The 25,856-nt window shown below is 42.2% G+C and overlaps 4 protein-coding genes across 11 annotated transcripts in view; 2 read left to right on the top strand and 2 right to left on the bottom strand.

The window, feature by feature from the left end:
• The window catches only part of LOC115159639 (serine/threonine-protein kinase ULK1), a 38,536-nt gene extending 26,085 nt beyond the window's left edge, over nucleotides 1-12,451 (top strand). For 3 of the 7 annotated variants that reach the window (XM_029709565.1, XM_029709563.1, XM_029709567.1), the window contains exons 17-27: nucleotides 428-582; nucleotides 695-763; nucleotides 1,122-1,372; nucleotides 1,540-1,849; nucleotides 2,583-2,705; nucleotides 3,423-3,607; nucleotides 4,600-4,790; nucleotides 5,016-5,134; nucleotides 5,348-5,505; nucleotides 5,876-6,011; nucleotides 9,775-12,451. In XM_029709565.1, coding sequence (XP_029565425.1) covers nucleotides 428-582; nucleotides 695-763; nucleotides 1,122-1,372; nucleotides 1,540-1,849; nucleotides 2,583-2,705; nucleotides 3,423-3,607; nucleotides 4,600-4,790; nucleotides 5,016-5,134; nucleotides 5,348-5,505; nucleotides 5,876-6,011; nucleotides 9,775-9,830 — 1,753 coding nt within the window. In that variant the 3' untranslated portion in view covers nucleotides 9,831-12,451. Of the gene's footprint in view, nucleotides 1-427; nucleotides 583-694; nucleotides 764-1,121; nucleotides 1,373-1,539; nucleotides 1,850-2,582; nucleotides 2,706-3,422; nucleotides 3,608-4,599; nucleotides 4,791-5,015; nucleotides 5,135-5,347; nucleotides 5,546-5,875; nucleotides 6,012-9,774 lie in introns of all 7 variants that reach the window. The other 4 variants (XR_003868925.1, XM_029709564.1, XM_029709568.1 and 1 more) reach the window with 4 other exon arrangements.
• A 4,194-nt stretch (nucleotides 12,452-16,645) lies between these two features.
• Nucleotides 16,646-20,736, top strand: LOC115159640 (ubiquitin-conjugating enzyme E2 G1). 2 transcript variants are annotated; one of them, XM_029709570.1, is made up of 6 exons: nucleotides 16,648-16,911; nucleotides 17,449-17,551; nucleotides 17,649-17,746; nucleotides 18,913-19,091; nucleotides 19,325-19,434; nucleotides 19,614-20,736. In XM_029709570.1, exons 1-5 carry the CDS (start codon nucleotides 16,812-16,814, stop codon nucleotides 19,409-19,411), a joined length of 567 nt encoding a protein of 188 aa, XP_029565430.1. In that variant the 5' UTR covers nucleotides 16,648-16,811; the 3' UTR covers nucleotides 19,412-19,434; nucleotides 19,614-20,736. The 2 variants fall into 2 exon arrangements, with proteins under 2 accessions (XP_029565431.1, XP_029565430.1); XM_029709571.1 differs by having other exon boundaries at nucleotides 16,646-16,911; nucleotides 19,325-20,736.
• On the bottom strand, nucleotides 20,446-23,183 carry LOC115159641 (actin-related protein 2/3 complex subunit 3-B). Its single transcript, XM_029709572.1, has 7 exons — nucleotides 23,066-23,183; nucleotides 22,504-22,603; nucleotides 22,143-22,219; nucleotides 21,676-21,744; nucleotides 21,386-21,512; nucleotides 21,181-21,275; nucleotides 20,446-21,042 (listed from the first exon to the last, which is right to left on the bottom strand). The coding sequence occupies exons 1-7, from the start codon at nucleotides 23,069-23,071 to the stop codon at nucleotides 20,980-20,982; spliced, it is 537 nt and encodes a 178-aa protein (XP_029565432.1). The 5' UTR covers nucleotides 23,072-23,183; the 3' UTR covers nucleotides 20,446-20,979.
• A 184-nt stretch (nucleotides 23,184-23,367) lies between these two features.
• LOC115159642 (GPN-loop GTPase 3) lies at nucleotides 23,368-25,772 on the bottom strand. Its single transcript, XM_029709573.1, has 8 exons — nucleotides 25,573-25,772; nucleotides 25,014-25,122; nucleotides 24,762-24,929; nucleotides 24,466-24,590; nucleotides 24,232-24,347; nucleotides 23,974-24,070; nucleotides 23,725-23,853; nucleotides 23,368-23,555 (listed from the first exon to the last, which is right to left on the bottom strand). The coding sequence occupies exons 1-8, from the start codon at nucleotides 25,618-25,620 to the stop codon at nucleotides 23,490-23,492; spliced, it is 858 nt and encodes a 285-aa protein (XP_029565433.1). The 5' UTR covers nucleotides 25,621-25,772; the 3' UTR covers nucleotides 23,368-23,489.
• Nucleotides 25,773-25,856: the final 84 nt, after the last annotated feature.

A 25,856-nucleotide genomic window follows, 5' to 3' on the forward strand; every position in this document is an offset into this window, starting at 1 on the left:
ACAATTTTGACTTAAATCGGCTTGAAAATCTATGGCAAGACACAAAAATGGCTATCTTGCAGTGATCAACAACCAACTTGGCAGAGCTTGAAGAATTTTAAAAAGAATAATGTGCAAATATTGTACAATATAGTTGTGCAAAGGTCTTAGAGGCTTACCCAGAAAGACTCACAGCTGTAATCACTGCCAAAGGTGATTCTAACGTTATCTAATCAATTTGGAATTCATGCTGTAACACAACAAAATGTGGAATTAGTCATGGGGTATGAATAGTTTCTGAAAGCACTGCAGATATACATGCATTATTTACACACACGCTTATATAAACCTATAGTCTCCTCTGTGGAACAGTAGTATAATTTCTGGCTTGGCGGTAATAGGGAATATTGTCTTATTTGTGACTTCTCTGTTTCTCTCCCCACCACAGGTTGTCCACCCCAGTGCGCCGCTGTAGCAGCAATAGTTCACTGGGATTCGGAAGGACTGGCCCATCTCCGCCTTACCCAGGAGGTCACGGGGCCTTGGCTGGCCTCCGCAGGCTGTCTGTAGGAGGGGCCAGACCCTTCCAGCTTTCACCTCAAGGTCTGCCAGAGTGCACTGATGTTTCAGAAAATGTCTCTCTTCTTTCTCTCCTCTTATTCTTCTTCTTTCTCTCTCCCCCCCCCCCCTCTCTCATCTCCCTCTGTGTCTGAAGTGGGTACCATCCCTGAGCTGCCAGGGCAGGCGCGCCCGCTGGGCACAGACACAGGGTCGCAGGGCGGAGGTGAGAACCCGGAGTTCCCCTCCCTCTTTCCCTGTTCGTCCCCCCCAACTTCTATGTTGACTGTTTTAGTGTTTTGTTAGTGGTGGATGTCATGGTTAAATTGGTCAGGGGCACTGGAGGCTCTTGCTTTGTGGTATCCCAAGGTTATCCCTTTCCTGGTGGCTTGATCAGTGGGGTTTAAAACTGACTTCAAGGAACCTTTTGATGTTTTACTTCCATGTATCTTTCCCTCACCTTGTCGGTGTATATAGCTATCCCCTCGTCTAATATAATGTAAATTGACATTTCATTATTCACATTGTGTTGGAGTGTTGCACTGTTATTCCTCCTCTAACCTCTAACCCCTGTCCCTCTCCAGCTCTCCAGTTCCTCGACACGCGGTCTACTCCTCAGCAGCAAGGCCTGGTCACCCGGCTTCACAGCGCCCCATGTCTCCTCGAGGCTGCTAGCAGAGGCGGCCGGCAAAAGATCAGGAAGCAGCACTCGGACCCAGTGGTGGCCAATCACCAGGCAGGCATGGTGACTATGCGGCCCCTGCACTCTTCCCCCAGGCTGAGTGAACTCATGCAGCGCAGCCCCCTCCCCACCATTCTAGGATCTCCCTCTAGAGTGAGTTCATGTTTTGGACACCCCATCAAGTATAAGACCTATGCTTGTGTTTGCAGGGAACTGAGGTATCCAGCAAAGGGCTTTAATCAGTCAATCCCACTGTCCATAGTCTTTATATTCTCTACTTTGGCTGAGTCTTGCCTCTGACACTGACATCCTGTCTACAGGCCATCCCACCCTTTGAGTTTCCCAAACCTCCCAGCTCCCCCAACCTGGTGACCTTCCTGGCCCAGCAGGGCCTGGTTCTGGCCCCGCCTGGCAGCAGGACTGCCTCAGACCACAGGGACCCAGGACAGCCGCCCACTGGCCAGCTTGGTCAATACAGCCACAGGACCGCAGAGGACAAGAGCTTTGGCAGGTCTCAGAGTGCAGGTCGTCTGTCTGACATGTTGCTGATGGCTGCGTTTGGAGGGCCGCTGGGGGAGCGGGACAGCAGTGAGAACCTCGGCTCTAACAGAGGAGCCATAGACATCACAGGTGGGCTTAGTAGACCTGTTTACCAAGTTTTACGCTTCAGTAGATGACTACCGGAATGACTAAAGAGAGAGCTGCTATGTTCACCAACTAAGCTTGACTAGATATATATATCAGTGGAGATCCTTGTTTAAAATTAAGCAACTTCGTTGGTTCACTCTGTATGAATGTTCAGCAAGACAAAACAGATTTCCTCACTCACTTTTTCAACTGGGGTCACGGTATCAATTGGGTAAAGTTCCACAGGGGTCAATTTCAACACTTAAACCTTTGAAAAAGGGACAAGGATCCCATTTTTTCTAGATTAGATAAGGTGGAATATCATGCTAGTCAGTTTGATCAAGATAGAGGCTTTCAGTGTGGCGTTCAGCTTTGGTCTGTAACGGTAGCACATTTGGCGTGCAAAACCACACAGAGCCAATAATTTTTCAAGATTGCCTGTCTAAGTGTGTCAGTGAAAGTTGATTCTGATAAGATGGAAGTTTCCTTAGTGGAATATTATGTTTCAACATACTAAAACATGAACTGTTTTTAACCCCTACTGTTGGAGGACATCAGGTTTTATTTCTACTGCTCTGCTAATAATATGGGCAAACTGGATGTTAAAAGCATGCATCTAACTACCAGCGTAAATCACTACTTGCTCCACTGCACGTAGCTAGGTCATGAGTTAACACGGTTCATACTCTCTGGCCTATGTGTTTCTGATGATTAGTGCTGTGTTTCTGTCCGCCAGCACCCTCTGGTGGTGGTGCCGTGGCTGCAGGCTCAGCCAGCCCAGCCCAGGTGGTGTTCACTGTGGGCTCCCCGCCCAACAGCAGCACCCTACCACAGACCTCCAGGACCAGGCAGTACTCAGGTAAATTCTCAGCAGCCTGGTGATGTCATTCTTTACTCAGCACAGCACCACTATGTAATGTGGTATCAACATCATTTTTTAACAATGACGAAAACAGCAGTAGAGTATACAATGGCACAGTTTGGTAAAGGTTACAAATGGTACAATTTGGATATGGCAGTATGAAACTAAAATAAGGTTGTTTTAGACAATAAGAACCCCTTTCCCTCCTCCCACAATCCCAGGTTCCCATACACCTGACCCTCCCATCCCCCTTCCCCAGCTCCCACCTGCCGGGAAGATAGTGAGACCTCTCCTAGCTGTCCCACCACAAAATTAGAATGAGACTGGCTATGGCTATCAGTGGCAACAATGTACACAATACATTTCCCTATGTTGGCCATGAACTAGTGCCTGTTACCCAGTGCCTGTTACCCAGTGCCTGTTACCCAGTGCCTGTTACCCAGTGCCTGTTACCCAGTGCCTGTTACCCAGTGCCTGTTACCCAGTGCCTGTTACCCAGTGCCTGTTACCCAGTGCCTGTTACCCAGTGCCTGTTACCCAGTGCCTGTTACCCAGTGCCTGTTACCCAGTGCCTGTTACCCAGTGCCTGTTACCCAGTGCCTGTTACCCAGTGCCTGTTACCCAGTGCCTGTTACCCAGTGCCTGTTACCCAGTGCCTGTTACCCAGTGCCTGTTCTGAGCTTCTTGCCATGCTCTAACCTCTACTTTCTATAGCAGGCTCCTCCAGCTCTATCAGCCCAGTGGGGTCCTTTACCAGCCGATATCAGACAGGCACCTATCTGGAGGGCTTCGAGGGTCCCTCCAGTCCACGCTACAGCTTCACGGACCCAATCACAGCCAACATGGGGGGACCGGTCACATTCCTGGCCCCTGAGCTGCCAGAGGAGACACTGATGGCGGTGAGAGGATGAGAGTGGGCATGGGGTGGGATGTGGGGTTGTTGCTGTCTGTCACTCTCTCTCTCTGCATGTTTCTTTCTCTCATTTCATCTCTGTGTCTGTATTAAGGAATGCCCGTTAGAGGGTGACACGGGAACAGGACTCCCGTGGGTCTTGCAGGTCCAGTGGTATTCCAGCAGGAATGGGAGTGAAGTTCTAGAGTCAAGTTTGGGACAGGACAGAATCGACAGTCCACAATAACGGACAGTAGTTCTAAACAGAGTTTGTTTGGGGGGTTAATATGTAATGTGTGGATCATTTCAGAAGGAGACTGTGTGTAGGCCTAGTAGTTTACTTAATAGAAATCTATAAAAAATGTATGGTCATTTTGCCCCACCCCCTCCCTCACTCTCGCTCCAGTTGTAGCCAGTCACTACTTTACCTCAAATGCACGCAGAGACTTACACAATTCCACATGTCCATATCCATGAGTTCATCCAACTGTGGGTAAATACAAGGGCTGTCTTTAGAAAAGTTTGGTCATACGCACATCCTTAAAAACATAGTTGCAGGGCTAATAAAGAATACTAGTATAGAACATGAAGGCCCACACACTGTTAAAGCTCCCAATTCACTGCTTTCTTGACAACGTTTTCATCCGAAACAGATTCTCGTCAGGTCAAATAAAGTGCAAGAGCTGGCTTCGTTGCCAAAATCTCATAATGTGGTTATTATCACCTGTGTGCAGCCTAGGCAACTGTCTCGTGAGCGTGGAGCAGCAGTTGCTATGGCTACTCAAATGCAGAGCGGCTCTATCGCATTAGTGGAAACCAAGACTGTTCTCAGGGCATATCTGCCGGTTTTGAATAGCAGAAATGACTTTTCGTAGCAGGTTGGGAGAATTAACGTGACATGTTAAGGTATAATTAGGTTTGTAATAGCGAACTTTGTAGTGGTCAATGTGAGTGACCTTGTCTCTCTCCATCTCTCTCCCTCTGACTGTCTGAGAGCAGCAAGAGCATACAGAGATCCTGAGGAGCCTTCGCTTCACCCTGGACTTTGCCTGCTGTCTGATGGAGGTTGCGGGAGTCAGGGGGACCGGGGCTGGGGCTGTGGCGGAGCAAGGGGACACCTCCCCACCCTCCCTCCTGCAGCAGCAGAGCCTGGTGGCAGACCAGATCAGCTCCCTCAGCCGGGAGTGGAGGTGAGAAATCCCAAGCCAATAAAGCTCAACCAGTTCTACCACTATTACTGAAATGACTTTGTCCAGTATTTCCTTTTTATGGAAGAGGAGCTCTTTACAAATGGATGATAAAAGCAAGTCAGACTTGTTTACTGCTCACTTTGACATTCAGGGACACTTTGCGATGAGTGTAGCACTAGCTAAAAAACTTGCCATGAGTCTGATCTGTGTGTGTTTGTGTCTCAGCTATGCGGAGCAGCTGGTGTTGTACATGAAGACTGCAGAGCTCCTGTCGTCTGCCTTACACACAGCCATGGAGCGCATTAAACAGGGCAAACTGTACCCCTCTGCTACTGTCAAACAAGGTAAGACCCAACAACCTTAGAACATGGCTGATTGGAAAAGCCAAAATTTAAAGCCAACATTTACAGGAGGATATAACATTAAACCTAAGTAGTAGATGATATATCAGTAAATTTTCTTGAGCCCAACCCTACTTGGAGTAGGTAGGCTCTCTGTCTGTATTTCCAACGTGAACACCGTTCCTCTCTTAACCCTCTCTGTGACTGTGTGTTTAGTGGTGAAGAGACTGAACGAGCTTTTCAAGTCCAGCGTGTCATCCTGCCTCTCCCTCAACGCCCGGCTGGAGCGCTTCTTCTCCAGGAAGCACAGTCTCATGGACCACATTAACACCATCACCGCCGAGAGGCTGCTGTTCAGCCACACCGTTCAGATGGTGAGGGAGATACTGTGTTCAGCTCAACACCGTTCAGATGGTGAGGGAGACACTGTGTTCAGCTCAACACCGTTTCTGTCATCTCAGCATCTGATCTCTTCTTCACCCTCTCTACTAGGCTTGTGGTTGACTCGTTTCACCATTTATACAGCTACATGTTTTCATCAGCCACGTGCATATAGTGTGTAGCTGTCATAAAGTGATATTTGAGATAAGCTGATAATAAGGAGTATGATTGAGGTCGTGGCTATTCACCCATACTCCCAAATAGAATCCCTTGTCTTCAAACCCATTTGCAAACCTTTATCGTGGCACTATTCCTCTCTCCTCTCTGACTTTGCCCACTAACTCCCCCTCTGTCTCTCCCCAGGTGCAGGCTGCTGCTCTGGATGAGATGTTCCACCAGGGAGAGGCGTCGGTGCAGCGCTACCACAAGGCCCTGCTGCTGATGGAGGGCCTCTCCCTGCTCCTCACCGAGCACGACGACATCCTCAGCGTTACCAAATGCAAGTCACCTCATCTCTCACCACAACCCCTTACCTAGAACTGGGGTAGCAAAATACTCTTAGCAAAAATGTCTATCTTTAATTTACAATCTGTAGAAACTATGAGAATAGGAAGGTTCAGAACTTTTGTGAAACAGCACAGTGGAAAAAATATATGGCAGCTAGAAATCAAAACTGGATGGTCTTCAGAGATAGATTTTTGATTTGATTTGATTTGGATCTCTTAGTCCCCATTTGGACTAATCTTCCAAGAGTCCTTAAACATTAAAATACAATTTATATACGAACACATTTTCACATATAACACACTTTTACAAACATACATAATATACTAACATAATGAACCAATAAATACTCAATCTAAAAAATATTGATTCTTCATCTACTATAGTCCCACAACATTTCTGTGTATTATATTTAAATCGATTTAAAATAATGTTTACATTTATATATTGAAAGGTTTCTGGTTTGCTCAGTTAATTTATTCAATTTCTTTATTGCTCTAAATCTAAATGTTCTTTTGCCTATTTCTCTTTTCTGTCTGGATAACGCATAGATGGTGGACAATCTATTCCTAGTATTTACGGAATGTCTGTCTCTTACCAACTGATTACCGTTGTGAATAGAACTTGGCCATTTTAAATGATGTATATTAGGAAATAAAATAAGCATGTTTTTTTTCAATTATCTTGTCGATTGATGACCAACCAAGAACATTGCGCATGACTGCAACAGAAGAACCATATCTCCACCTTTAAAACAATCCTTGCTGCTTTGTTCTGTGCAATCTGCAGCCTCCTAACTTCACTTGATGATGCGTTTCCCTAGACCACAGAACAGTAGTTCACCTGACCCTCAATTAATGCTTGTGTTATTTGCTTAATAATTTTTCCTGGTAAATATTTAGCTATCCTTCTGATTATGCATGTTGTTTTAATATATATATTTTTTTTTTACATAGATTAGTTATTTGAGACGACCATGATAAGCAGTTGTCTAGCTGCACTCCCAATCGTTTGGTTTCTGCCACTTCTTCAATTTGTACTCCTCTCATACTTAATTGTATCCCATGCTGTTTTGGCCTTTTCCTAGTGGAACAGACCAACATAACTTTGGTTTTCTTGGTGTTTAAAACAATTTTGTTCTGGCAAACCCACTCCCTGATATTCTCCAAATCTCCTTGTAAAGCTTGCTGTACCTGTTGAACTGATTGTCTTGATGCATAAATTGTAGTATCATCTGCAAATAGAGTAGCTTGAGTTTCAGCTAAGGTATAGGGAAGGTCTTTGATATATATTAAATAAAGAAGCGGCCCAAGGCAGCTGCCCTGCGGTATTCCACAGTTTAACACATGAGGGGAAGAAAATTATTTTTTTTAAACATTTTAGTCATTTTAGCAGACGCTCTTATCCAGAGCGACTTACAGTAGTGCATGCATACATTTCATACATTTAAAAAAAAAAAAATGTTTCGCACTGGCCCCCCGTGGGAACCATTGATATAGGTGGACTGTTTCCTGTCAGTTAGATATGACTGTACCCAATTCAATGCTACCTCCTTAAAACCATAATGCATTAAAAAAATATATATTTTTTTTTTGACCCCCTTTTTCTCCCCAATTTCATGGTATCCAATTGTTAGTAGTTACTGTCTTGTCTCATCACTACAACTCCCGCATGGACTCGGGAGAGGCGAAGGTCGTGAGCCATGCGTCCTCCGAAACACAACCCAACCAAGCCGCACTGCTTCTTAACACAGCGCGCATCCAACCCGGAAGCCAGCCGCACCAATGTGTCGGAGGAAACACCGTACACCTAGCGACCTGGTCAGCGTGCACTGCGCCCGGCCCGCCACAGGAGTCGCTAGTGCGCGATGAGACAAGGATATCCCTGCCGGCCAAACCCTCCCTAACCCGGACAACGCTAGGCCAATTGTGCGCCGCCCCATGGGCCTCCCGGTCGCGGTCGGCTGTGACAGAGCCTGGGCTCTGGTGGCACAGCTAACATTGCGATGCTGTGCCTTAGACCACTTCGCCACCAGGGAGGCATAATGCATTAATTTTGTCAAAATGATTTCATGATCCACTAAATGAAATGCTGCACTGAAATCTAAAAATAGTACACCCACAAACTTGCCGTTATCCATAGCATTGAGCCCCTGGTCAGTCATGTCAACCAATGCAGTGGTAGTGGAATGGTTTTTGCGATAAGCATGCTGATTGGCTGTAATCAGATCATTATTTTCCATGTACTCCCATATTTGTCTACTCACAATATCTTACTGAGTGTAGGGAGTAGACTAATTGGTCGACTATTGGCAGGAGTAATGGGTTCTTTGCAGTCTTTCGGAATAGGACACAGTTTCACATGCTTCCATAAATTTGCAAAAATCCCCTTTTCCAGTGACCAATTAAATATGTATCTCAGTGGAACTGCAATCTGGGGAGCAGCACAGCGAAGCAAAAAATTGTCCATAAGACCATAACCTGTAGATTTCCCATCGGGTAATGACTTCAATAGGTTTAACACCTCCTCCACTGACACCATTTGCAGACTAAAAGAGCAGATCTTGTTGCTCATAATATGATCATCAATCCATTGGACAATAGCTTGTTTGGAAGAATGTATGTTTACATTGTTGCTCAGTAAATTAATTTTCTTTGTAAAAAAAATCTGCAAAATGATTGGCAATATCAACTGGTTTTGTTATTATTCTCCCGTCAAACTCCACACTAGATGGGCATGATGAGATAGATGTACCAAGTAAGCCCTTAACTGTGTTCCATACCTTTTTTAGAACAATCAATAAAAGCATTGTTGTAAAATAACATTTTTTTCCTTTCGATTCAATTTAACTGCATAATTATGCAATGTTCTATAATTCTGTTCATCAATTTCTAATTTTGACTTGGCTGCTAAGTCTTTTGCTATATTTCTTTGAGAAAAAGCCTCACCCAGTTCATCATCAATCCATGGAGATGGACGAGCACCAACTGTACTCTTTCTTATACGGGCCAGTGAAAAAAAAAAAATATATTTTATGAAATGTATGCATTCACTACTGTAAGTTGCTCTGGATAAGAGCGTCTGCTAAATGACTAAAATGTAAATGATGGTCCATTACCTCAGTCAGCAAATCAATAAAACATTCTGTAGCGTGATTTAAATCATCCTCTAGATAAATCAGCTCCCAGGTGGGAGGGGGTTGAGGGTAGCTGAAGGATGGGACTAAAACAAACAAACAAAAGAGAACAAATATAATAAGACCGTATACCATGGGTATGACAAAACATTTATTTTTACTGCTCTAATTACATTGGTAACCAGTTTATAATACCACCTCTGTGGGGTTTGTGATATATGGCCAATATACCACAGCTAAGGGCTGTGTCCAGGCACTCCGCGCTTCGTCGTGCATAAGAAGAGCCCTTAGCCGTGGTATATTGGCCATATACCACACCTCGTGCCTTATTGCTTAAATATACTGTGTCTGTAAAATGTACGTATAGCTGGAAGTAGAAGCCTAAGTATTGTTGTCCATTAGTTTTCTCCAGTCGGGAGGGGTGATAGGGTTAGGGGAAAATAATAAAGGAACATATCTTCATAGAACACAATTTTATTTTCATGGCTACAGGAATGCAATTTCACACTAAATAGTGTTGGAAGAATACTGTTGTTTACTTAGCTCAGTGACTTGTCCCTTTGACCATATCCATTGATTACTACTACTTCTAAACCCCCATCCCCCCGTTCTCTCTCTGCAGGTAAGGAATGCATCGAGCGTCGCCTCACAGCACTACAGTCAGGGCTCTGCGTCTGAGGACTCTGCTCAGCACCCGTGGATGCTGCTAAACTATGATGTCAGTCATTCTGGACAGACACCACCATGCCCATTCAACCTGACCCCCTCCCTACCAACTCAATATCCTCCCTCCACCCGCTAGTTTCCATGGAGATGCCAGCCAGTGGGGTGTGTGTTATGAAGGGCCTGGACTGGGTATGCTTGGGACTGGTGACGCTGGTCTCTCATACTCACAGTGGAACCTGTGACTGCCTGGTTGATGTTGGAGATGAAGGGCTTGTGAGAAGGCCACTACACACTCCTCCGTGTGTCAGACAGGACCCCACTACACAGACTGAGTGTGTTAACTATTCATTTCTGTGCAGTGTCCCATACACACAGCCTCTTACCGTCAGTAACGCTGCCCTGAGCAATCACAGCCAAGCAGTCTGCCGGAGGATTCTACTGCAGTCACAGACACGCTCCATTTGATCCTGTCAATAATTCAGCGCTAAGCAATCACAACTAGACCCTCACTCCTCTTAAGACATGAGGTATCACTCTATAAGAAGCCACTCTGTGTAAAAAAAAATTCATCTCAACCCCTACGCGGGCATTGAGAATAGTTGTGCTATTTTTAGTTTGGCTTGTAATGGTGATGTGTGGACAATAGTATAGCGTGATATTTCAGTGAGTGGGCTTAACTTGTCAACCATCTGTTTGCCTCTTTTTGGTTTCTTTGATGGTTTACATTTGATTTAGATTTTTTTGTCGTTTTCAAGGAAACCAGAAGAGTTTAAGAGCGTTAACACAATTGTATGGCCTGTCACAGCCCACAGGCCTGTGTGTGGAGAAAAAAATGTGTTGTTATTGACCCAGCTTAATGTACATTCCTTTGATAGAACCATATAAAGGTGCTGTTACAGAAGTATTGTACTTTATTCATCCCTGTCTGTGACAATTTGTTGACGCTAAGTTTGACGTATTAAGAATGACAATGTTGCCCTTTTGGACCCAGCAGAATTTTTTTTTGACCATAAACAGGAGAATGTAGAGAGGATTGCTATATGTGCTACTTCTGGGCCTTGACAGGAAATGGACCTCACTGAGCATTTCCTTTTGACCAAAGTGTTTGATATGGCTGCCATGGTGGAAGAACAGCTGGAACTGCATAAACCCATTGAGCTTTTTAGCCTGAGTGCTTGAGATGGATCATTTTATTAATATTTCCTGAAGTTTGTAGCAAATATTGTTATTTTAACCAGTGAAGGCCAGGAATAGCACTTTGTAGACCAATCAGACAAATGGATATTGCCCAAATTGAAAAATAAACCAATTTGCACTGATCTGACCAAACACGTGAGATTTAGTTAAGCTTTATTTATTGCATATTTTCCCATTCAAACTTCTTATCGGAGTACAGCAATCACAATCAGTTTGTAAGACATGTTGGCAGTAGAGTAGCAGCCCCTGTGACGACTACACCAGGGATTGATTACTGGTGTTTGGTGTTATAGCACTGTGTTGAGGTTTATCAGTACTGTAGAGAAAGAAGAGTGAAGGTGACTTATAAGATGTACATGAAACATTATGTGTTCAGTTTTTCATGTACATATTGGGAGAGATTTCTATGGGTTTTATTGTAGTTTTAGGCGGTTTTGTTAGGTTTATTCATAGTCAGATGTCTAGTGTGATGGGTGTCTGAATCTTGACAGGGAAATGTCATAAGCTATTACATTTTGAAAGGTGCCTTTGAGAAGACCCCCCCCCCCCTAAAAAAATTCGCTACATTTGTACACTGAAAAAATATTTGTTGTATTGAGTGTGTTTGTTTCCTTTCACAGTAGCCAAAATGAGGACTGATGCTTGGAGTTTATCGAATTGTAGTGTATCGGTTGTTGAATTTATATTTGCTGGAAAGAGTTTTGCTTGAGGTGGGTGGATGTTTCCCTAACCACAGCTCTAGGACCACATCATTGTAATCCCAGCAATAACAATTTGGGGATAGATAAAATATCTGACAATATATCTGACAGTGCAATGGACCAGTGGTTAGAAGCAACTTCTACCCACTCCAAAAAGCTTGCGTGTTTCGTGTATGCATTTGTGTGAAACAGTGTTTGTGAAAGAGTGAATGGCTTTTATATTTCCTCACTACAGGAACTAACAGAAACGAGAGCAGTCCTGCAGCTCTGTTGCATATCGAGCTATGGATCCTACCTGATCGCCTTGTTCGTCATGGGTAGAGCAGTATGAGGAAGGGAGCATTTTCCCCTGTGAAGATTGTCTGAGTATTTTGGTTTCCCCATAGATGCTTTCTTGCCTTTTCCTTTCACCAGTCAGTAAAAATTGTATTTTTTTCTTACTTTGACATGTTTAATTTGCATACAGCGTATGTCAATGCATTAATGTCTAGTTTATATTATACACATTCCAGATTATTATGTCATGTCTAGTGACCCATATGCTTCTTGTCACCCAGTGTGATTCCTACTGATCAGCTAGTATAAAGTGGGAAATGTTCAACGAGTGGCTGGTAGCAAGGCAATGGTAGACCTTTAAGCTTTTTATGCATGTGTCACTTTTTTGTTTTGTTTCTTACGATTAGTAGCCTAAAGCCACATAAATGTCAAATAAATCACTCTGTAGAAGAATTACAACTTAGGTGGTTAATTGAAAAAGCCCATGACGTAAAAGCTTGATCTGCACGCCAATGCTTAGGTGACACTAAAACTACACACCCACTTTCATAAGGGATATCGCTGAAAAAAACAAGGTTTTGCCATACAACTTGAGAGGTTTGCAGTTTTGCTTTATAAATGCAGTATACCTGCAAGTTTGTTCCACACTGCTAATTTACCTTACTATCTCAGACTCTGTATCACTTGTAAATAAGGATTATAAAGTAAGTTATTGCTCTGAATGTGTTTCTATTACAAAGCATGGACAGAACCCCCCCCCCCCCACACACACACACACACACACACACACATCTTTCCAAAGAATAGTATTAGAACAAATACTACATTTCCCTACAGTAAATTCTAGATTTTAGTCAGAGTTACAGTGAGCTCCAAAAGTATTGGGGCAGTGACACTTATTTTTTCTTTTTTTACTCTGATCTCCAGCTCTTTGGATTTGAAATGATACAATGACTACAAGGTTAAAGTGCAGACTGTCAGCTTTAATTTGAGGGCATTTTCATCTATATCGTGTGAATGAACCGTTTAGAAATTACAGCACTTTTTGTACATAGTCCCCCCCATTTTAGAGGACCAAAAGTATTGGGACAAAATTCACAGGAGGCTGCTGAGGGGAGAACGACTCATATTAATAGCCGAAACAGAGCAAATGGAATGGCATCAAACACCTGGAAACCATGTGTTTAATGTATTTGATACCAGTCCACTAATTCCGCTCCAGCCCATTCTCCCCAATTAAGGTGCCACTTATACGTATATTAAAGTAGTTCAATGTTTTGTTATATGGTCCCATATTCGTAGCACACCGGGATTACGTCAAGTGTGCGAGTCTACAAACTAGTTGGATGCATTTGCTGTTTGTTTTGGTTGTGTTTCAGATTATTTTTGTGCCCGATTAGAAATGGTAAATAAATGTATTGTCATTTTGGAGTCACTTTTATTGTAAATAAGAATAGAATATGTTCTGAAGACTTCTACATTCATGTGAATGCTACTATGATTATGGATACTCCTGAATAATGATGAGTGGGAAAGTTAGATGCACAAATATATCAAATAAAAGTGACTCAAATTACACAATACATAATTTACCATGAATTTCTATTGGGCACAAAATAATCAAACAACAAATGCACAAGTTTGTAGAGTCACAAGCTTGATGTAATCATTGCGTTCTAGGAATATGGGACCAAATACTACACTTTTGACTACTTTAATACACAAGTCCATTTGTCCCAATACTTTTGGTCCCCTAAACTGGGGAGACAATGTACAAAAAGTGCTGTAATTTCTAAACAGTTAATACCCTCAAATGGAAGCTGTCAGTCTGCACTTTAACCTCAGTCATTGTATCATTTCAAATCCAAAGTTCTGGAGTACAGAGCCAAAACAACAAATCTCACTGTACTTTTGGAGCTCACTGTATATCTCTGACTGTTGTACATTTAAGCCTGTAAAAGATAAAGAACTATACACATTTAAATGTCTGTGTGATGTATAATTTTTTTGGTTTAAAATAATAAAATTGTGCAAGAAATGAAGTTGTTTTACTAGTGCATGTGGTTAATTTGATTGTGTTTTATATTCTAAGAAGTTGAAGTTACAATGTTATACATCTGGAGGTGTGCAACAAACTCTGAAATGTAATTGAAAGGATGTTAGTCTAGCTACTTCTATACTTATAACATTATTGTATACTGAATAAAAATAGAAACAACAATTTCAAAGATTTTACTCACTTACAGTTCATATAAGGAAATCAGTCAATTGAAATAAATTCATTAGACACTAATCTATGGATTTCACATGACTGGAAATACAGATATGGAACAGTTGGTCACAAGAACCTTAAAAAAAAGGTAGCTGTGTGGATCAGAAAACCAGTCAGTATTTGGTGTGACCAGCATTTGCCTCATGCAGCACAATCTCCTTTGCATAGAGTTGATCAGGCTGTTGATTATGGCCTGTAGAATGTATTCCCACTCTTCAATGGCTGTGTGAAGTTCCTGGATATTGGCTGGAACTTGAACAATGCTGTCGATCCAGAGCATCCCCACAATTTCATCAACTGTCCAGGTGGCTGGTCTCAGACCATCCCGCAGGTGAAGAAGCCGGAAGTGGAGGTCCTGGGCTGGCGTGGTTACATGTGGTTGGCGGTTGTGAGGCCAGTTGGACGTACTTCCAAATTCTCTAAAATTAAGTTGGAGGTGGCCTACGGTAGAGAAATGAACATTAAATTCTCTGGCAACAGCTCTGGTGGACATTCCTGCAGTCAGCATGCCTGTGGCATGCTCCTTCAAAACTTGAGACATCTGTGGCATTGTGTTGTGTGAGAAAACCACATTTTAGAGTGGCTTTTTATTGTCCCTAGCACAAGGTGCACCTGTGTAATGACCATGCTGTTTAGTCAGTTTCTTGATATGCCACAACTGTCAGGTGGATGGATTATCTTGGCAAAGGAGAAATCCTCACTGACAGGGATGTAAACAAATTTGTGCACAAAATTTGAGAGAAATAAGCTTTTGGTGTGTATGGAACATTTCTGGGATCTTCTATTTCAGCTCATGAAACATGGGGCCAACACTTTACGTTGCATTTATATTTTTGGTTCAGTATAATTGTATCCATTGGCATGTTATAATTTCAAGATATGAAGATGGTAATGTTCCATGAAGAAACATTGTGTAGCGTTCTTTCAGCTGTTTAAAAGTAGTGTAACGACCCTGGGTTTATAAGCGCGGATATCGACTCTGCCGCTCGAGCATGTTTTTGCGGCATAGTCGATAGTGCGCCGGACTTCGGGCTAGAAGGTCGAGGGTTCGAGACCTGCTCCCTGCCTGTTTCATTACATTGTAACGACCCTGGGTTTATAGTATTTTTGCAGTAGTGGAAGAAGTTTAAAATGATTTATCTTGCTACATCCATTTTAGGACTTCTACATTAATTATAAGTAACCATTCATTAATCCTGGAAGAATATAATGTATGTCTCGTGAGCTTAGATCAACTGTTGTACCCCATCAGAACCCAACATATAAGCTTGTTTTACTCCAATGTTTGTAAACAAAGTAAATGCAAACAAACACTATATGGCCTCAAACCCTGGTTAAAACTATAATGTTGATATCATGGGTTGTCAGTTTTGCAACCATAGCTTTGTATTTGAGTGGTTTACACATCCCTCAGTAGTTCTACCTAAATGGAGGGACGGGGACAAAACTCTTGGCGTTTCAGAGTAGGGCACCGGTTAAATGTGTTATCTTTTGTTTCACGTTGGACATAGAGGCTATGTGGTTTGGGGATAGCATTCCAGGAGTGGTAGATGCACGTCGCTTAAATCGAATGATAGACGGAAAGAAGGAACTAAACCTATCGGTTTTACTGTCATTTGATGAAGTGGTTCTCCCGATTTATGTAAAAGTTGGGTATGTGAAATATGCTGTGAGACCCTATGTACAGAAATTGCTGCAGTGGTACAAATGTAAAACATTGGACACGTGGAAAGTGTTTGTCGAAAGAATAAATATGTAGTAGTTGAAGAGTCAGATTAAGCATGTTTCTGTAGTTGTGATGGGAATCACGTTCCCAAGTCCCCAGAGTGTCCTGTAAGGATGAAGGTCGCAGTAGCTAGGATCAGGACTATCAAGCAGGTTTTCTATGTAGAGACAGTAAAAATTGCTGAAGGAGCGAGTAGAGTAGAGATGGTAGTGGATGTCCCACATCTGCAGTGAATGCCATGCAGGAGAAGGATCCCGACACACGAACAGTGAAGAAGGTGGACTTAGTTGCGTTTATAGTGCAAGTGATAAATTGCACTAGTCAAACAAATCAGAAATCTAAGAAGCTTGACATTGTTGTGAAAGCGGCAAATCGATTTCTGGGTCTTTACAGCCGAAATGTTACACAGACTACTGAATGAAGAGGTTCCTGTGCTGTGTATAGATCTGAATAGGCATTTAAATCTTACTGAAGGAGTACAGTGTTTTGTTTGAAATGCAGCGTGCATTTGCTTAGTGTTTTTTGTTTTTGGTAATTAGTATGAATTTGTTCATCCAAAACATATTTCGTTTTTGGGGTATTTTTACTACCTCGTAGAATAGGTGGCGGCAATACATCTAATGAGTGTAGTCTGCCAATAAACCTCGAAGAAGAATACGAGCAAGGCGCATGCGGTGTTTGTTTGGGGCTTTTGCTAGCCTAGCCGTGTAGCAAGCTGTGCATCCCTGTGTGAAACGATCAACCAAATAGGCCTTATTCTAACATCGGAAGCAGGCTACTGTAGTTAGGGGTCTCTCTAATTCCTTGTTGTGTTATATTTTATGTTAGAGGCAGGTCAGGTCGTTGTCTATATAGTTAGCTCAACTTATCCACATAAAATGACTGATCAATCATCACTGCTGCTTCGAAAACAACTGGCAGGTAAAATAGCTTGCTACACAACCGTTAGCTAACTTAACGTTAAACTACCACGCTTTTTACCGTTACCTTTCTACCTAACGTTAGTGGCTAATCACTTGTAATCGAATTATGTTGGTTTTGCTTGTATTGAATATGTCAACTTAGTTAGCTATTTATGGCTAGTAGCTACGCAATGCAAATCCACAGCTGATAAATGTTTAGCTAGCTAACGCGTGACATACCACTTCTTTGCTTGTAGCTAGCTAGCAAGCTGGCTAGTTAACTAGCGAAACAACATTGATGGTAACGTTAACACGTTAGTAGCTATTTTGCTAAGGCTTGTCGAGTAGTGTACCAGTTAGGTCACTTCAAAGCCAGCTGTCTCAAACTAAATACATTTCCATTGTAACTGGTCCGCGTTAGCTAACTGAGTTAGTTGAATTTCAGTAGGATGTTTGAGAAAAGCTTGACAACACGCATGGCTAACGTTACAAGTAAAGCACCTTTTTCAAGGTTGGGGTATTGGGTAACGTCAGCGTGTTTGTTTACCCTTTTTAGAACTCAACAAGAACCCAGTGGAGGGATTTTCTGCCGGTCTCATAGACGATGATGACATCCATCAGTGGGAGGTGGTCGTTATTGGCCCTCAAGATACATTATTGTGAGTATGTTTTACTAACTTGGTGTGTTTGGAAGTCATTTGCCTACTTAGCTACCGTCCATCTGATTTGAAAAAAAATCTCATCTTCTCTTTACAGTGAGGGTGGTTTCTTTAAAGCCTACCTGACCTTTCCCCATGACTACCCTCATAGGCCCCCGAAGATGAAGTTCATCACAGAAATATGGCATCCCAATGGTAATTGGTTTCATGTGCTATTCTTACTTACTTAGGCCTTTGTATTCCTTGTGGAACATAGGCCATCGGCAGGTAAGGCTGCTCTCGAGCGGCTAGGTGTTCTTTACTCTTCGGCCATCAGATTTTCCACCAATGGACACATCACTGCACTCTGTACTCATCTGTAAACTGGCCCTCTCTGTATACCGGTGCAAGACCCACTGGTTGATGCTTATTTATTAAAAACCCTCTTGGGCCTCACTCCCCCTGTCTGAGATACCTACAGCAACCCTCATCTTCCACAGACAGCACCCATTCTGACAGTCACATTCTGTTAAAGACCCACATCCCTGGATCGCTCCTCTTTTCAGTTCCCTACAGCTAGCCACAGCAACGAGCTGCAAAAAAACACTGAAACTGGACAGTTTTATCTCTACACTCTGACACTTGTGGCTGCGTCTTGTTTTTTGTCTCTACAATTTTGTGCTGTTGTCTGTGCCTAACAATGTTTGTGTTGCCATGTTGTGTTGTCTTAGGTCTCTCTTTATGTTGTGGTGTCTCTTGTCCTGATGTGTGTTTTGTCCTACATTTAAATTGTTTATCCCAGCCCATCCCCATAGGCCTCTTGCTAGGCTGTCATTGTGAATAATCATTTGTTCTTTGACTTGCCTGGTTAAATGAAGGTTAAAAATAAAATGTGCCATCCTCTCTAGGCCTAGCGATGTCAGACCATCTGCTCTGTGCTCGGTCTCTAGGTGGTTTTAGGTCTTCCTCTTTAGCGTTTGCCTTGTGGGTTCCATGTTAGGGCCTGTTTTGTGATTGATTTGTTTCTTCTTAGTGTGTGTCCTATCCAGCACCACTTCCTCCTTTTTTAAGTTGTGCTTCTATTGGGACCTGTTTTTTAATTTCCCACAGCTTGATGTTGCTGATGCAGTCTGGCCAGTGGACTCCCAGAAGTCGTCTAAGACTGTGGTTAATGAATGACTTTAGTTTGTTCAACGTGTTCGTAGTAGTTATCCATGTTTCAGATCCGTACAGAAGAATGTATTTGACATTTTGAGTTTGTCTTCAGTTTTATTTCAAGTCAGTTTTGTTTCATGTGCTATACATCTAGCTAAAGATCTGTGTTTGTCAGCTGGTCAGCACAGGTTATGATTCCTGTCCTCCCCCTCTCCTCTCTCTCTCAGTGGCAAAGAATGGTGACGTGTGCATCTCCATTCTGCACGAGCCTGGAGAGGACAAGTTTGGCTATGAGAAGCCTGAGGAGCGCTGGCTGCCCATCCACACTGTAGAGACCATCATGATCAGTGTCATCTCCATGCTGGCTGACCCGAACGGCGACTCACCCGCCAACGTGGACGCAGCCGTTAAGTCCCATAAATTCAAACATACATCCTCAGACGGGGGAAATATGCATTCCATTCAGTTAGAAAAAGCTGAAATGATGGTGCTAGTTTGTTTTTATGGTCTCAATGTGAAATTTCACTGCTCATGATTAGTCTTGAAATTTGGTAGTAGTGAGGGATACTCCACCATTTAGTTGATTGTAGTGATTGTTAAACCCAGGGTTTTGATGTACAGTTGTATTGTGCCCTGCAGAAGGAATGGAGAGAGGATCCTTGCGGCGAGTTCAAGAGGAAGGTGGCTCGCTGTGTACGAAAGAGTCAGGAAATGGCGTTTGACTAGGCCGCCTCCTCTACACAAACCCAGTGAGTCCCTTTCTGGATCCACACAGCTATCTCACTCATGTTGCAGAAAGTGAGACTCATTCAGTGCCTTGGTTGGTCACTAAATAATCTTCCATTTTGTTTCCTAGTCAGTCTTGATGCTCCTTTGATTGTCTGTTTATATTTTATGTCTGCAAGCTAACGGTTCTTTCTTTTTTTAGCTATTTTTACCTTGGCGAATACATCATGTCACTCTTCAATAAAGACTTTTGCACCAGTGTTCTGCTCTTAGGAAGATGTGGAATAAAAAGCCAGCCCTTTTCTTTAGTTGTGTAAATAGGGTCAGGGTCAAGTAAATGTCTGGAGATAAACATCCCCCTCATGGTTATTGTCCAGTTTTCTCACCTTATACTTATTTATTTAGATGATAATGACAATTCAAGATGTGTTTTTTGTTTTGATGAGCTTATTCTTTATTTTCAACCTGCCACTGAGCCATCTATTTTAGACTTGTCTCTTATGCAATTTTCGAGTTCAGAGCATTTGAAGAGATTGTTACCAACAGGCTTTCCTTGCCCGTTCTATACCTCTGGAAGCCCATCCCCTCAAGTGTTCTGCAAAGTCCTTTCACAGGGGTCAATACACTCTGCTGCCTTAAGTTGTTTCCCTGTAAGCAAAGGAAACTGTCTCCAGTGATGTCAACATCTGCGTCTGGATACATTTGTGTTTGATCAATATATTTTTGGGGATAAACCAAAAACATTAGCATGATGAACAGAGAATATTTTTTTGTAATAAAGATCATCTCAAATGTTATTTTTTTGTGTATGTAAATATATTCTGTATGAAATTAGTTGTCGTTTGTGTACTTGATTCTCCTTGCTGTTATAGCTTAGAATTTTTTTTTAAGGACATGCCCTTTGTCTATTCTTGTGAGTGAATCAATTTAGCTTTGGTCATGTTAACATGTACACAGAAAAGTAATCTTATTTTAGATTTGGCTCAGCCTTTTTGTTTGAAAGGTGTTTTGTGTGATGAATGAAGTGATGCCACTTTTGGTTGAAAGTTTACTCAAGTATTGACATTTTATCCTGTGCAAGTGGATTAGACTGGCCACCCGCAACAATTTCGAACCCAAGAGGTGCTTTTGCGTTTTACGCAAGTGTAATGCAAAATATCTAATAATGGAAGTGGTGATGGATTGTTAGAACAAGAAAAAACTTGTAGCGCAATAGTTCTACCCATTCACCTGTGTGATGTGAAAGCTAACATGAGTTGTGAATTTGTAGGCATTTACACCCACAGTTAATGTCTAAAACTTGAGCCCAATAAAGTTTTGAAAATGATCATCTTCATGTTGATTTACACAATTAACAAAAATACAATGCTGTTCTTACATTTTGTCAAAGATCGACAGGTACACGTCTATCTTTAACGCATTAAGCACCAGCTTAACATGATCAATGAAACAATAGCACGTCCATTTCTTATTCAGTATAAAATCATCTTAGCCACACGAAAGTGGAGGCCCAAAAAATCCATCTGCCTTGCATTAGTTTAGAATAACCTCCAGCAGTCCTGAGTTGTCTACTGTCCAGGAGCTGAAAGGCTTTTGTTCATGAACTGTTTCTTGACAAAGCACATCCACCACTGAAAAAGAAGAGGTCACAGTCCAGGTTAGTCCATTAAAAGCAGTTCAATTAAGTAATCTGCAATTTCACTTTATTATCAATGTTAGTACACTTGGGATTTAGTGTGACAGATAGGGAAGTCAAATATTAGTCTCACCTTGCTGGGTTTGTCTGACTGGGGGTCAAACACACGGTCACACAGCCTCAGCCCCGTCTCCTGGCGGATCTGCTGCAGGTACGCCCTCATGGTCTCTGATCAGGGACAACCAGAGACCAAATCAGATCAATTAAAAATAAATGATTAATGTACTACTGGCATTCCCACATCTCATCCTGCAAGGACTTGTGCTAACGCTCCTTACCCTCTTCCTGCTTGTTGCTAGGCTTTGCGTACATGGCGTTGAGAGGGAAGCCAGGTTCTCCAGGGATGGGGAAGTTAGTGATGCCCAGAGTGTACATTTCCTTCTCTCCCTGACCCCTGGAGCTGCACTGCAAACACAAAGAATTTGGGAGGGGAGTTCACAATACAAATGTCTTTCTTTGCATTATTCTGAGGACCTAACATTCTATAACTTAGGGAGGGGTTATTTGGATTCATTAGCCATTTAGTTTATTAGAAAATCATGTTGGCAATCAAATCAGATTCAGTTACCTTCTGTAGCTTCTTCAGACATTCAGAAATGTAAAGGGTGACATAGATCAGTGTCCTGTCTGCCTCGTTCTGGGAAGGGGGACAGGTTGTTAACTCCAGGAATACACCAAGCCTTTTGTATTCTCATTACTACTGACTTTAGTCTATCTGTTATCTGATAACAATATGAATAGGTGTATGCGAGCAGAGCCTAGTTTCAGTCACCATCCAACTTATGGGCAGCATTGGTTAGAATGCTAACAGTGCTATGAGAAGATTGTATTGCCAATATTGTATTGGCAATATTCAGAGGCAGGCTGGGGCATGTTGGAAAACTAGGGCCAAAGCACTGTAGCAAGAGGCCTAAAGGGTAGGTACTGTAAAAAAAAAGTAACTTCATTAAAACATAGACAGTAGTCCTTACACGTCAGGTGACTACTTTTACAGTCACCATTTTACTCAGACAAAATAATTCCGTTTTCCCTTACCTTGATTTCATAATTCTTAAAGAAGACGTTGGCTTTGAAATAGTAGATGGCCTCATCAATGATGTCAGAATCTTTGGCTGAAATAAGAGTATTGAGTATACAGGAAGTTAGGGAATGATGGACAAGTTCTTCAAAATAAAGAGAATGAACACGGACTGACTCATGACACCAAATAAGGAAGAAACATGCAACCACATTCAGAAGCGAATGAAAAAAACCTCACGTGCAGTTTGAAAGAGTATGGATAGCCTAATTATAAATCACAGAAAACTTTTTCGTATCACATGAACTTTGTCCATTATTGTAGGCTATTTTCTAAACACCATGTGTGAATGGTACGAGTTTGCAAGCTGAAACGTACTCTCTTTTGCTGCAGGGCCCTTGAACTGGGTTTTTAGTGGCAGCATAGCCATGTTCCCCACCATCTTGGTGTCCCCATCCATCAAGCCAGAGTGGTACGCCTGCAAAACAAATTGAAAAAGTTGATGTTTGTATAGTATAATGGCCCTTTCGTGAGATTAAGAATGTGTTCTTAACTGTCTTGCCTAGTTAAATAAAAAATAAATAAACAAGATGAGAAGCCAGTGCACCTGATAGCTGTCAATAATACTAGTAGTTACGAGATTAGCTAGCCAATTTAGAAGCTAGCCATATTAGCTGCAAGCGCTAACATGTTAATTTGCTAGTTTTCATTTAAATTGGCAACTAGTCTGTCTCACTATCATGCAATATTGTACATCAAATTACGTAGCCAATTTCTTCTGGGGAGGCAAAGGCATCACCAATAGCTAGCAATTCTACTGTCTGTACGTCATTAGGGTGGATACATGCACAATTATCATACAAATAATCACATTTCAGTATTGCTACACACTTGATAAAGGTTGTTCATTTAAGAGGTGTTCATATTGTAATTCACTTACCGGCATTTTGAGAAATAAACGTCAATCTTTTAAACCAGCAAAATAAAAATGTATCGTTTTCCAGAACACTGCTTCCGCCTGTCCCACCCAACAGAATTACAGGAAGTGGCCAGATGAGGTGTGTAGAATATTTGAATGGCCACAGGGTGGTGCCAATTTAACATTTTCATAGCAATACTTGTGTGAAAACTTTGTTTTACAATAGTTTTTATTCGAAAAATATAATCCAAATATTCAACGGGGGGGGGGGGGGGGTTGCAATATCAGGGTCACAATACACAATCTTAAAATGATAAATAACATTTTGAAAACATAAAAACAGACAGTCTAGAAATAAATAATTAGGTGGCATGATACTGCAATTAACATTTCCCTCTGACCATCAAATGTTCTGCTTTTCTTTCTGGGCCTCTTATGGCACCTCTCAGTCCTCTACTTTGTCCTGAAATAAATCATCATAATTTGTGTTGTCAGGCTCCTCCTCAGGCTCCTAAGGACAGAAAAACAAGTAAAGTGAGTGAAAGGTTTTAAGTAGTTGGAGAGCACTTAGTACTACTTTACTTAGAAATGTAGTACATTACTTCCCAAAGCAGAATTATAGTTAACCACTAGGACTACGCTTACGTTTCAGTCCACATAGTGGATTTTTATGTATTTACCTTTGGCTCCTTGAACTCCAAGTCTTCTCCATATTGTATGGAAAAGTCAATGTGCTGAAGCACTATGTTGATGCCTTCCTCATCTGTGCGGTCAAATGGCAGGAATCTCACCATGCTGTAGTCATCAATCTGGAAAAACAAACAAACATATATATTTTTTAATGAATTCCAAATTCAGAAATCATTCAAATCATTAACACCATTGCTGCCTTTTCTCTGAGCGTGGCTGTGTACACAGCAGGAACTTACCAAGCCACAGATGGCTTTGGTCAGCTTCTTGAACTTCTTGCTTCTAATGGTGACAGAGTTGTCCTCCATCATTGAGTACATGTCTGGGTCCAGGTATCTGCATGGAGAGTGAGATCTGTCAGTGTCAGCCAATACAGGTCCGCTAAGCATGTGCATAGGATGCATTCAGAGCCAGATACACACAAAATCAGATAAACAAAGACCACAGTGACAGATAAACACATTAAAAAGGAGGAATTCCTTCATTCTGGCACCTACTTTTCAATTTCCTTTTTGGCCTTGGGACTCAGCAGGTCCATTTTAGTCATTATGTTGACTGTTGGAATCTCCAGAGACACCATGGCACTCAAAGCAGCCATGATACCAGAGATGAACTGGGATGAGAGAAAATTGTTTAGCAATTAACTTCAAAAACTACTGTCAGAGCATATTATTGACAGAGTAAAAGGCAGCATGATCAGGAATAAGGTGTGTTAATAGTGGCCATATTACCTTGAAGGTCTCCACCATGAACTGCGAGTCTACCAGGAAGACGCCACAAACACGGAATTCCCATTGCTGGAGCTGCTCTACGAGCTGCCTCATCACAGGGAGGTGTGTGTAGAGCTCTATTTGACCTGCAGACATCACCAACCCATCATAATTTTAGTCAATCCCACTCTCACCACAACATCTGCACAAACTTCTCAACAACTATCATCATCATCATCATGTTCAACATCAAAATCAGATCCATCATCATTTACATCAAAGTCATGTTCCTTGCCCCTCTATGAATAGCACTTTACCAGGACAATCAAACAGTATGTAGTCATCCTCCACGTGGCCCAGGCTCTCCTCCAGCCAGTCAAAGTTGTTGGCAAAGTACTCCATGCAGAACACCAGCCCTCCATTTGGGCCGAACCTCAGTGACTCATCCTCCATCACGTCATCCACCATAATCAGCTCCCGGATATCTGAGGGTAGAAAAACAGCCAGTCAGCGCCACTCACTGTCATAGAAACAGGACTATCACAGAACTCCTCAGAGATGTGTTTTACCTGCCATGACCGGGTAATCAAAGTGTTCAGCGGCTGGGTCTAGGTTGACCACCTGTACAGAGCGGTTTATGGCTTCTGCATGCTGGATCAGTGTAGAGCAGTAGGTACTCTACAGAGAGGAGGGGAGATATATAAACCACAGCTGACTGAAATACCAGTGGCAAAAACATACGTGATGATATAACTTTTAATAGGATAAATCAAGCAACATCTACAGTACAAGCACATTAGAAATGCTGGAACTGCATTTCTGACACTGACAAGTCATGGTCAATGGCAGTGCATGTAGCTCAGACCTTGGATGTTGCAATTAAACCAGCAAGCGCTAACTATAACTATTTTAATATGTGAATTGGCTTTAATTGTAAAACATAGCCTAGCCCTGCTCATTTAGCTACATTTTGGAATGACATGGAACAAACAGCAAACACTTAACGTTAGCTAGCTACTAGCTACCCACTGAAGCTAACAGTAACGTTTCAAAGTGTTGTGGGTCGCTAACAACATTAGCTAGCTAGCTAGCTAGCTAGCTAGTTAGTTAGTTAGTTAGTTAACTTACCTTTCCACTTCCCGCGGGGCCCATCACGAGTTGAGCATAACGAGGCATTTATACTATCCTATCCCAAGGACTGAAACTACACAAAACAATTTTAGTCGCTTAATTATTAAAGAGTAATGTTGCTAAACCATGTCGGCGGCTACATTCACAGCTAACATGCATGCAGGCAGAAGACATTCGCTAACTACGGGTATTGTGTGAAGACCAAAAGTTATCGTTCGAACCAGGGTGAGCAGTAGATTTTCACGCATGCGTACAAATAATCTTACCTACACGCCAATGTC

This window comes from Salmo trutta, chromosome 23 (genome assembly GCF_901001165.1).
Source record: "Salmo trutta chromosome 23, fSalTru1.1, whole genome shotgun sequence".
NCBI classification, from domain to species: Eukaryota; Metazoa; Chordata; class Actinopteri; order Salmoniformes; family Salmonidae; genus Salmo; species Salmo trutta.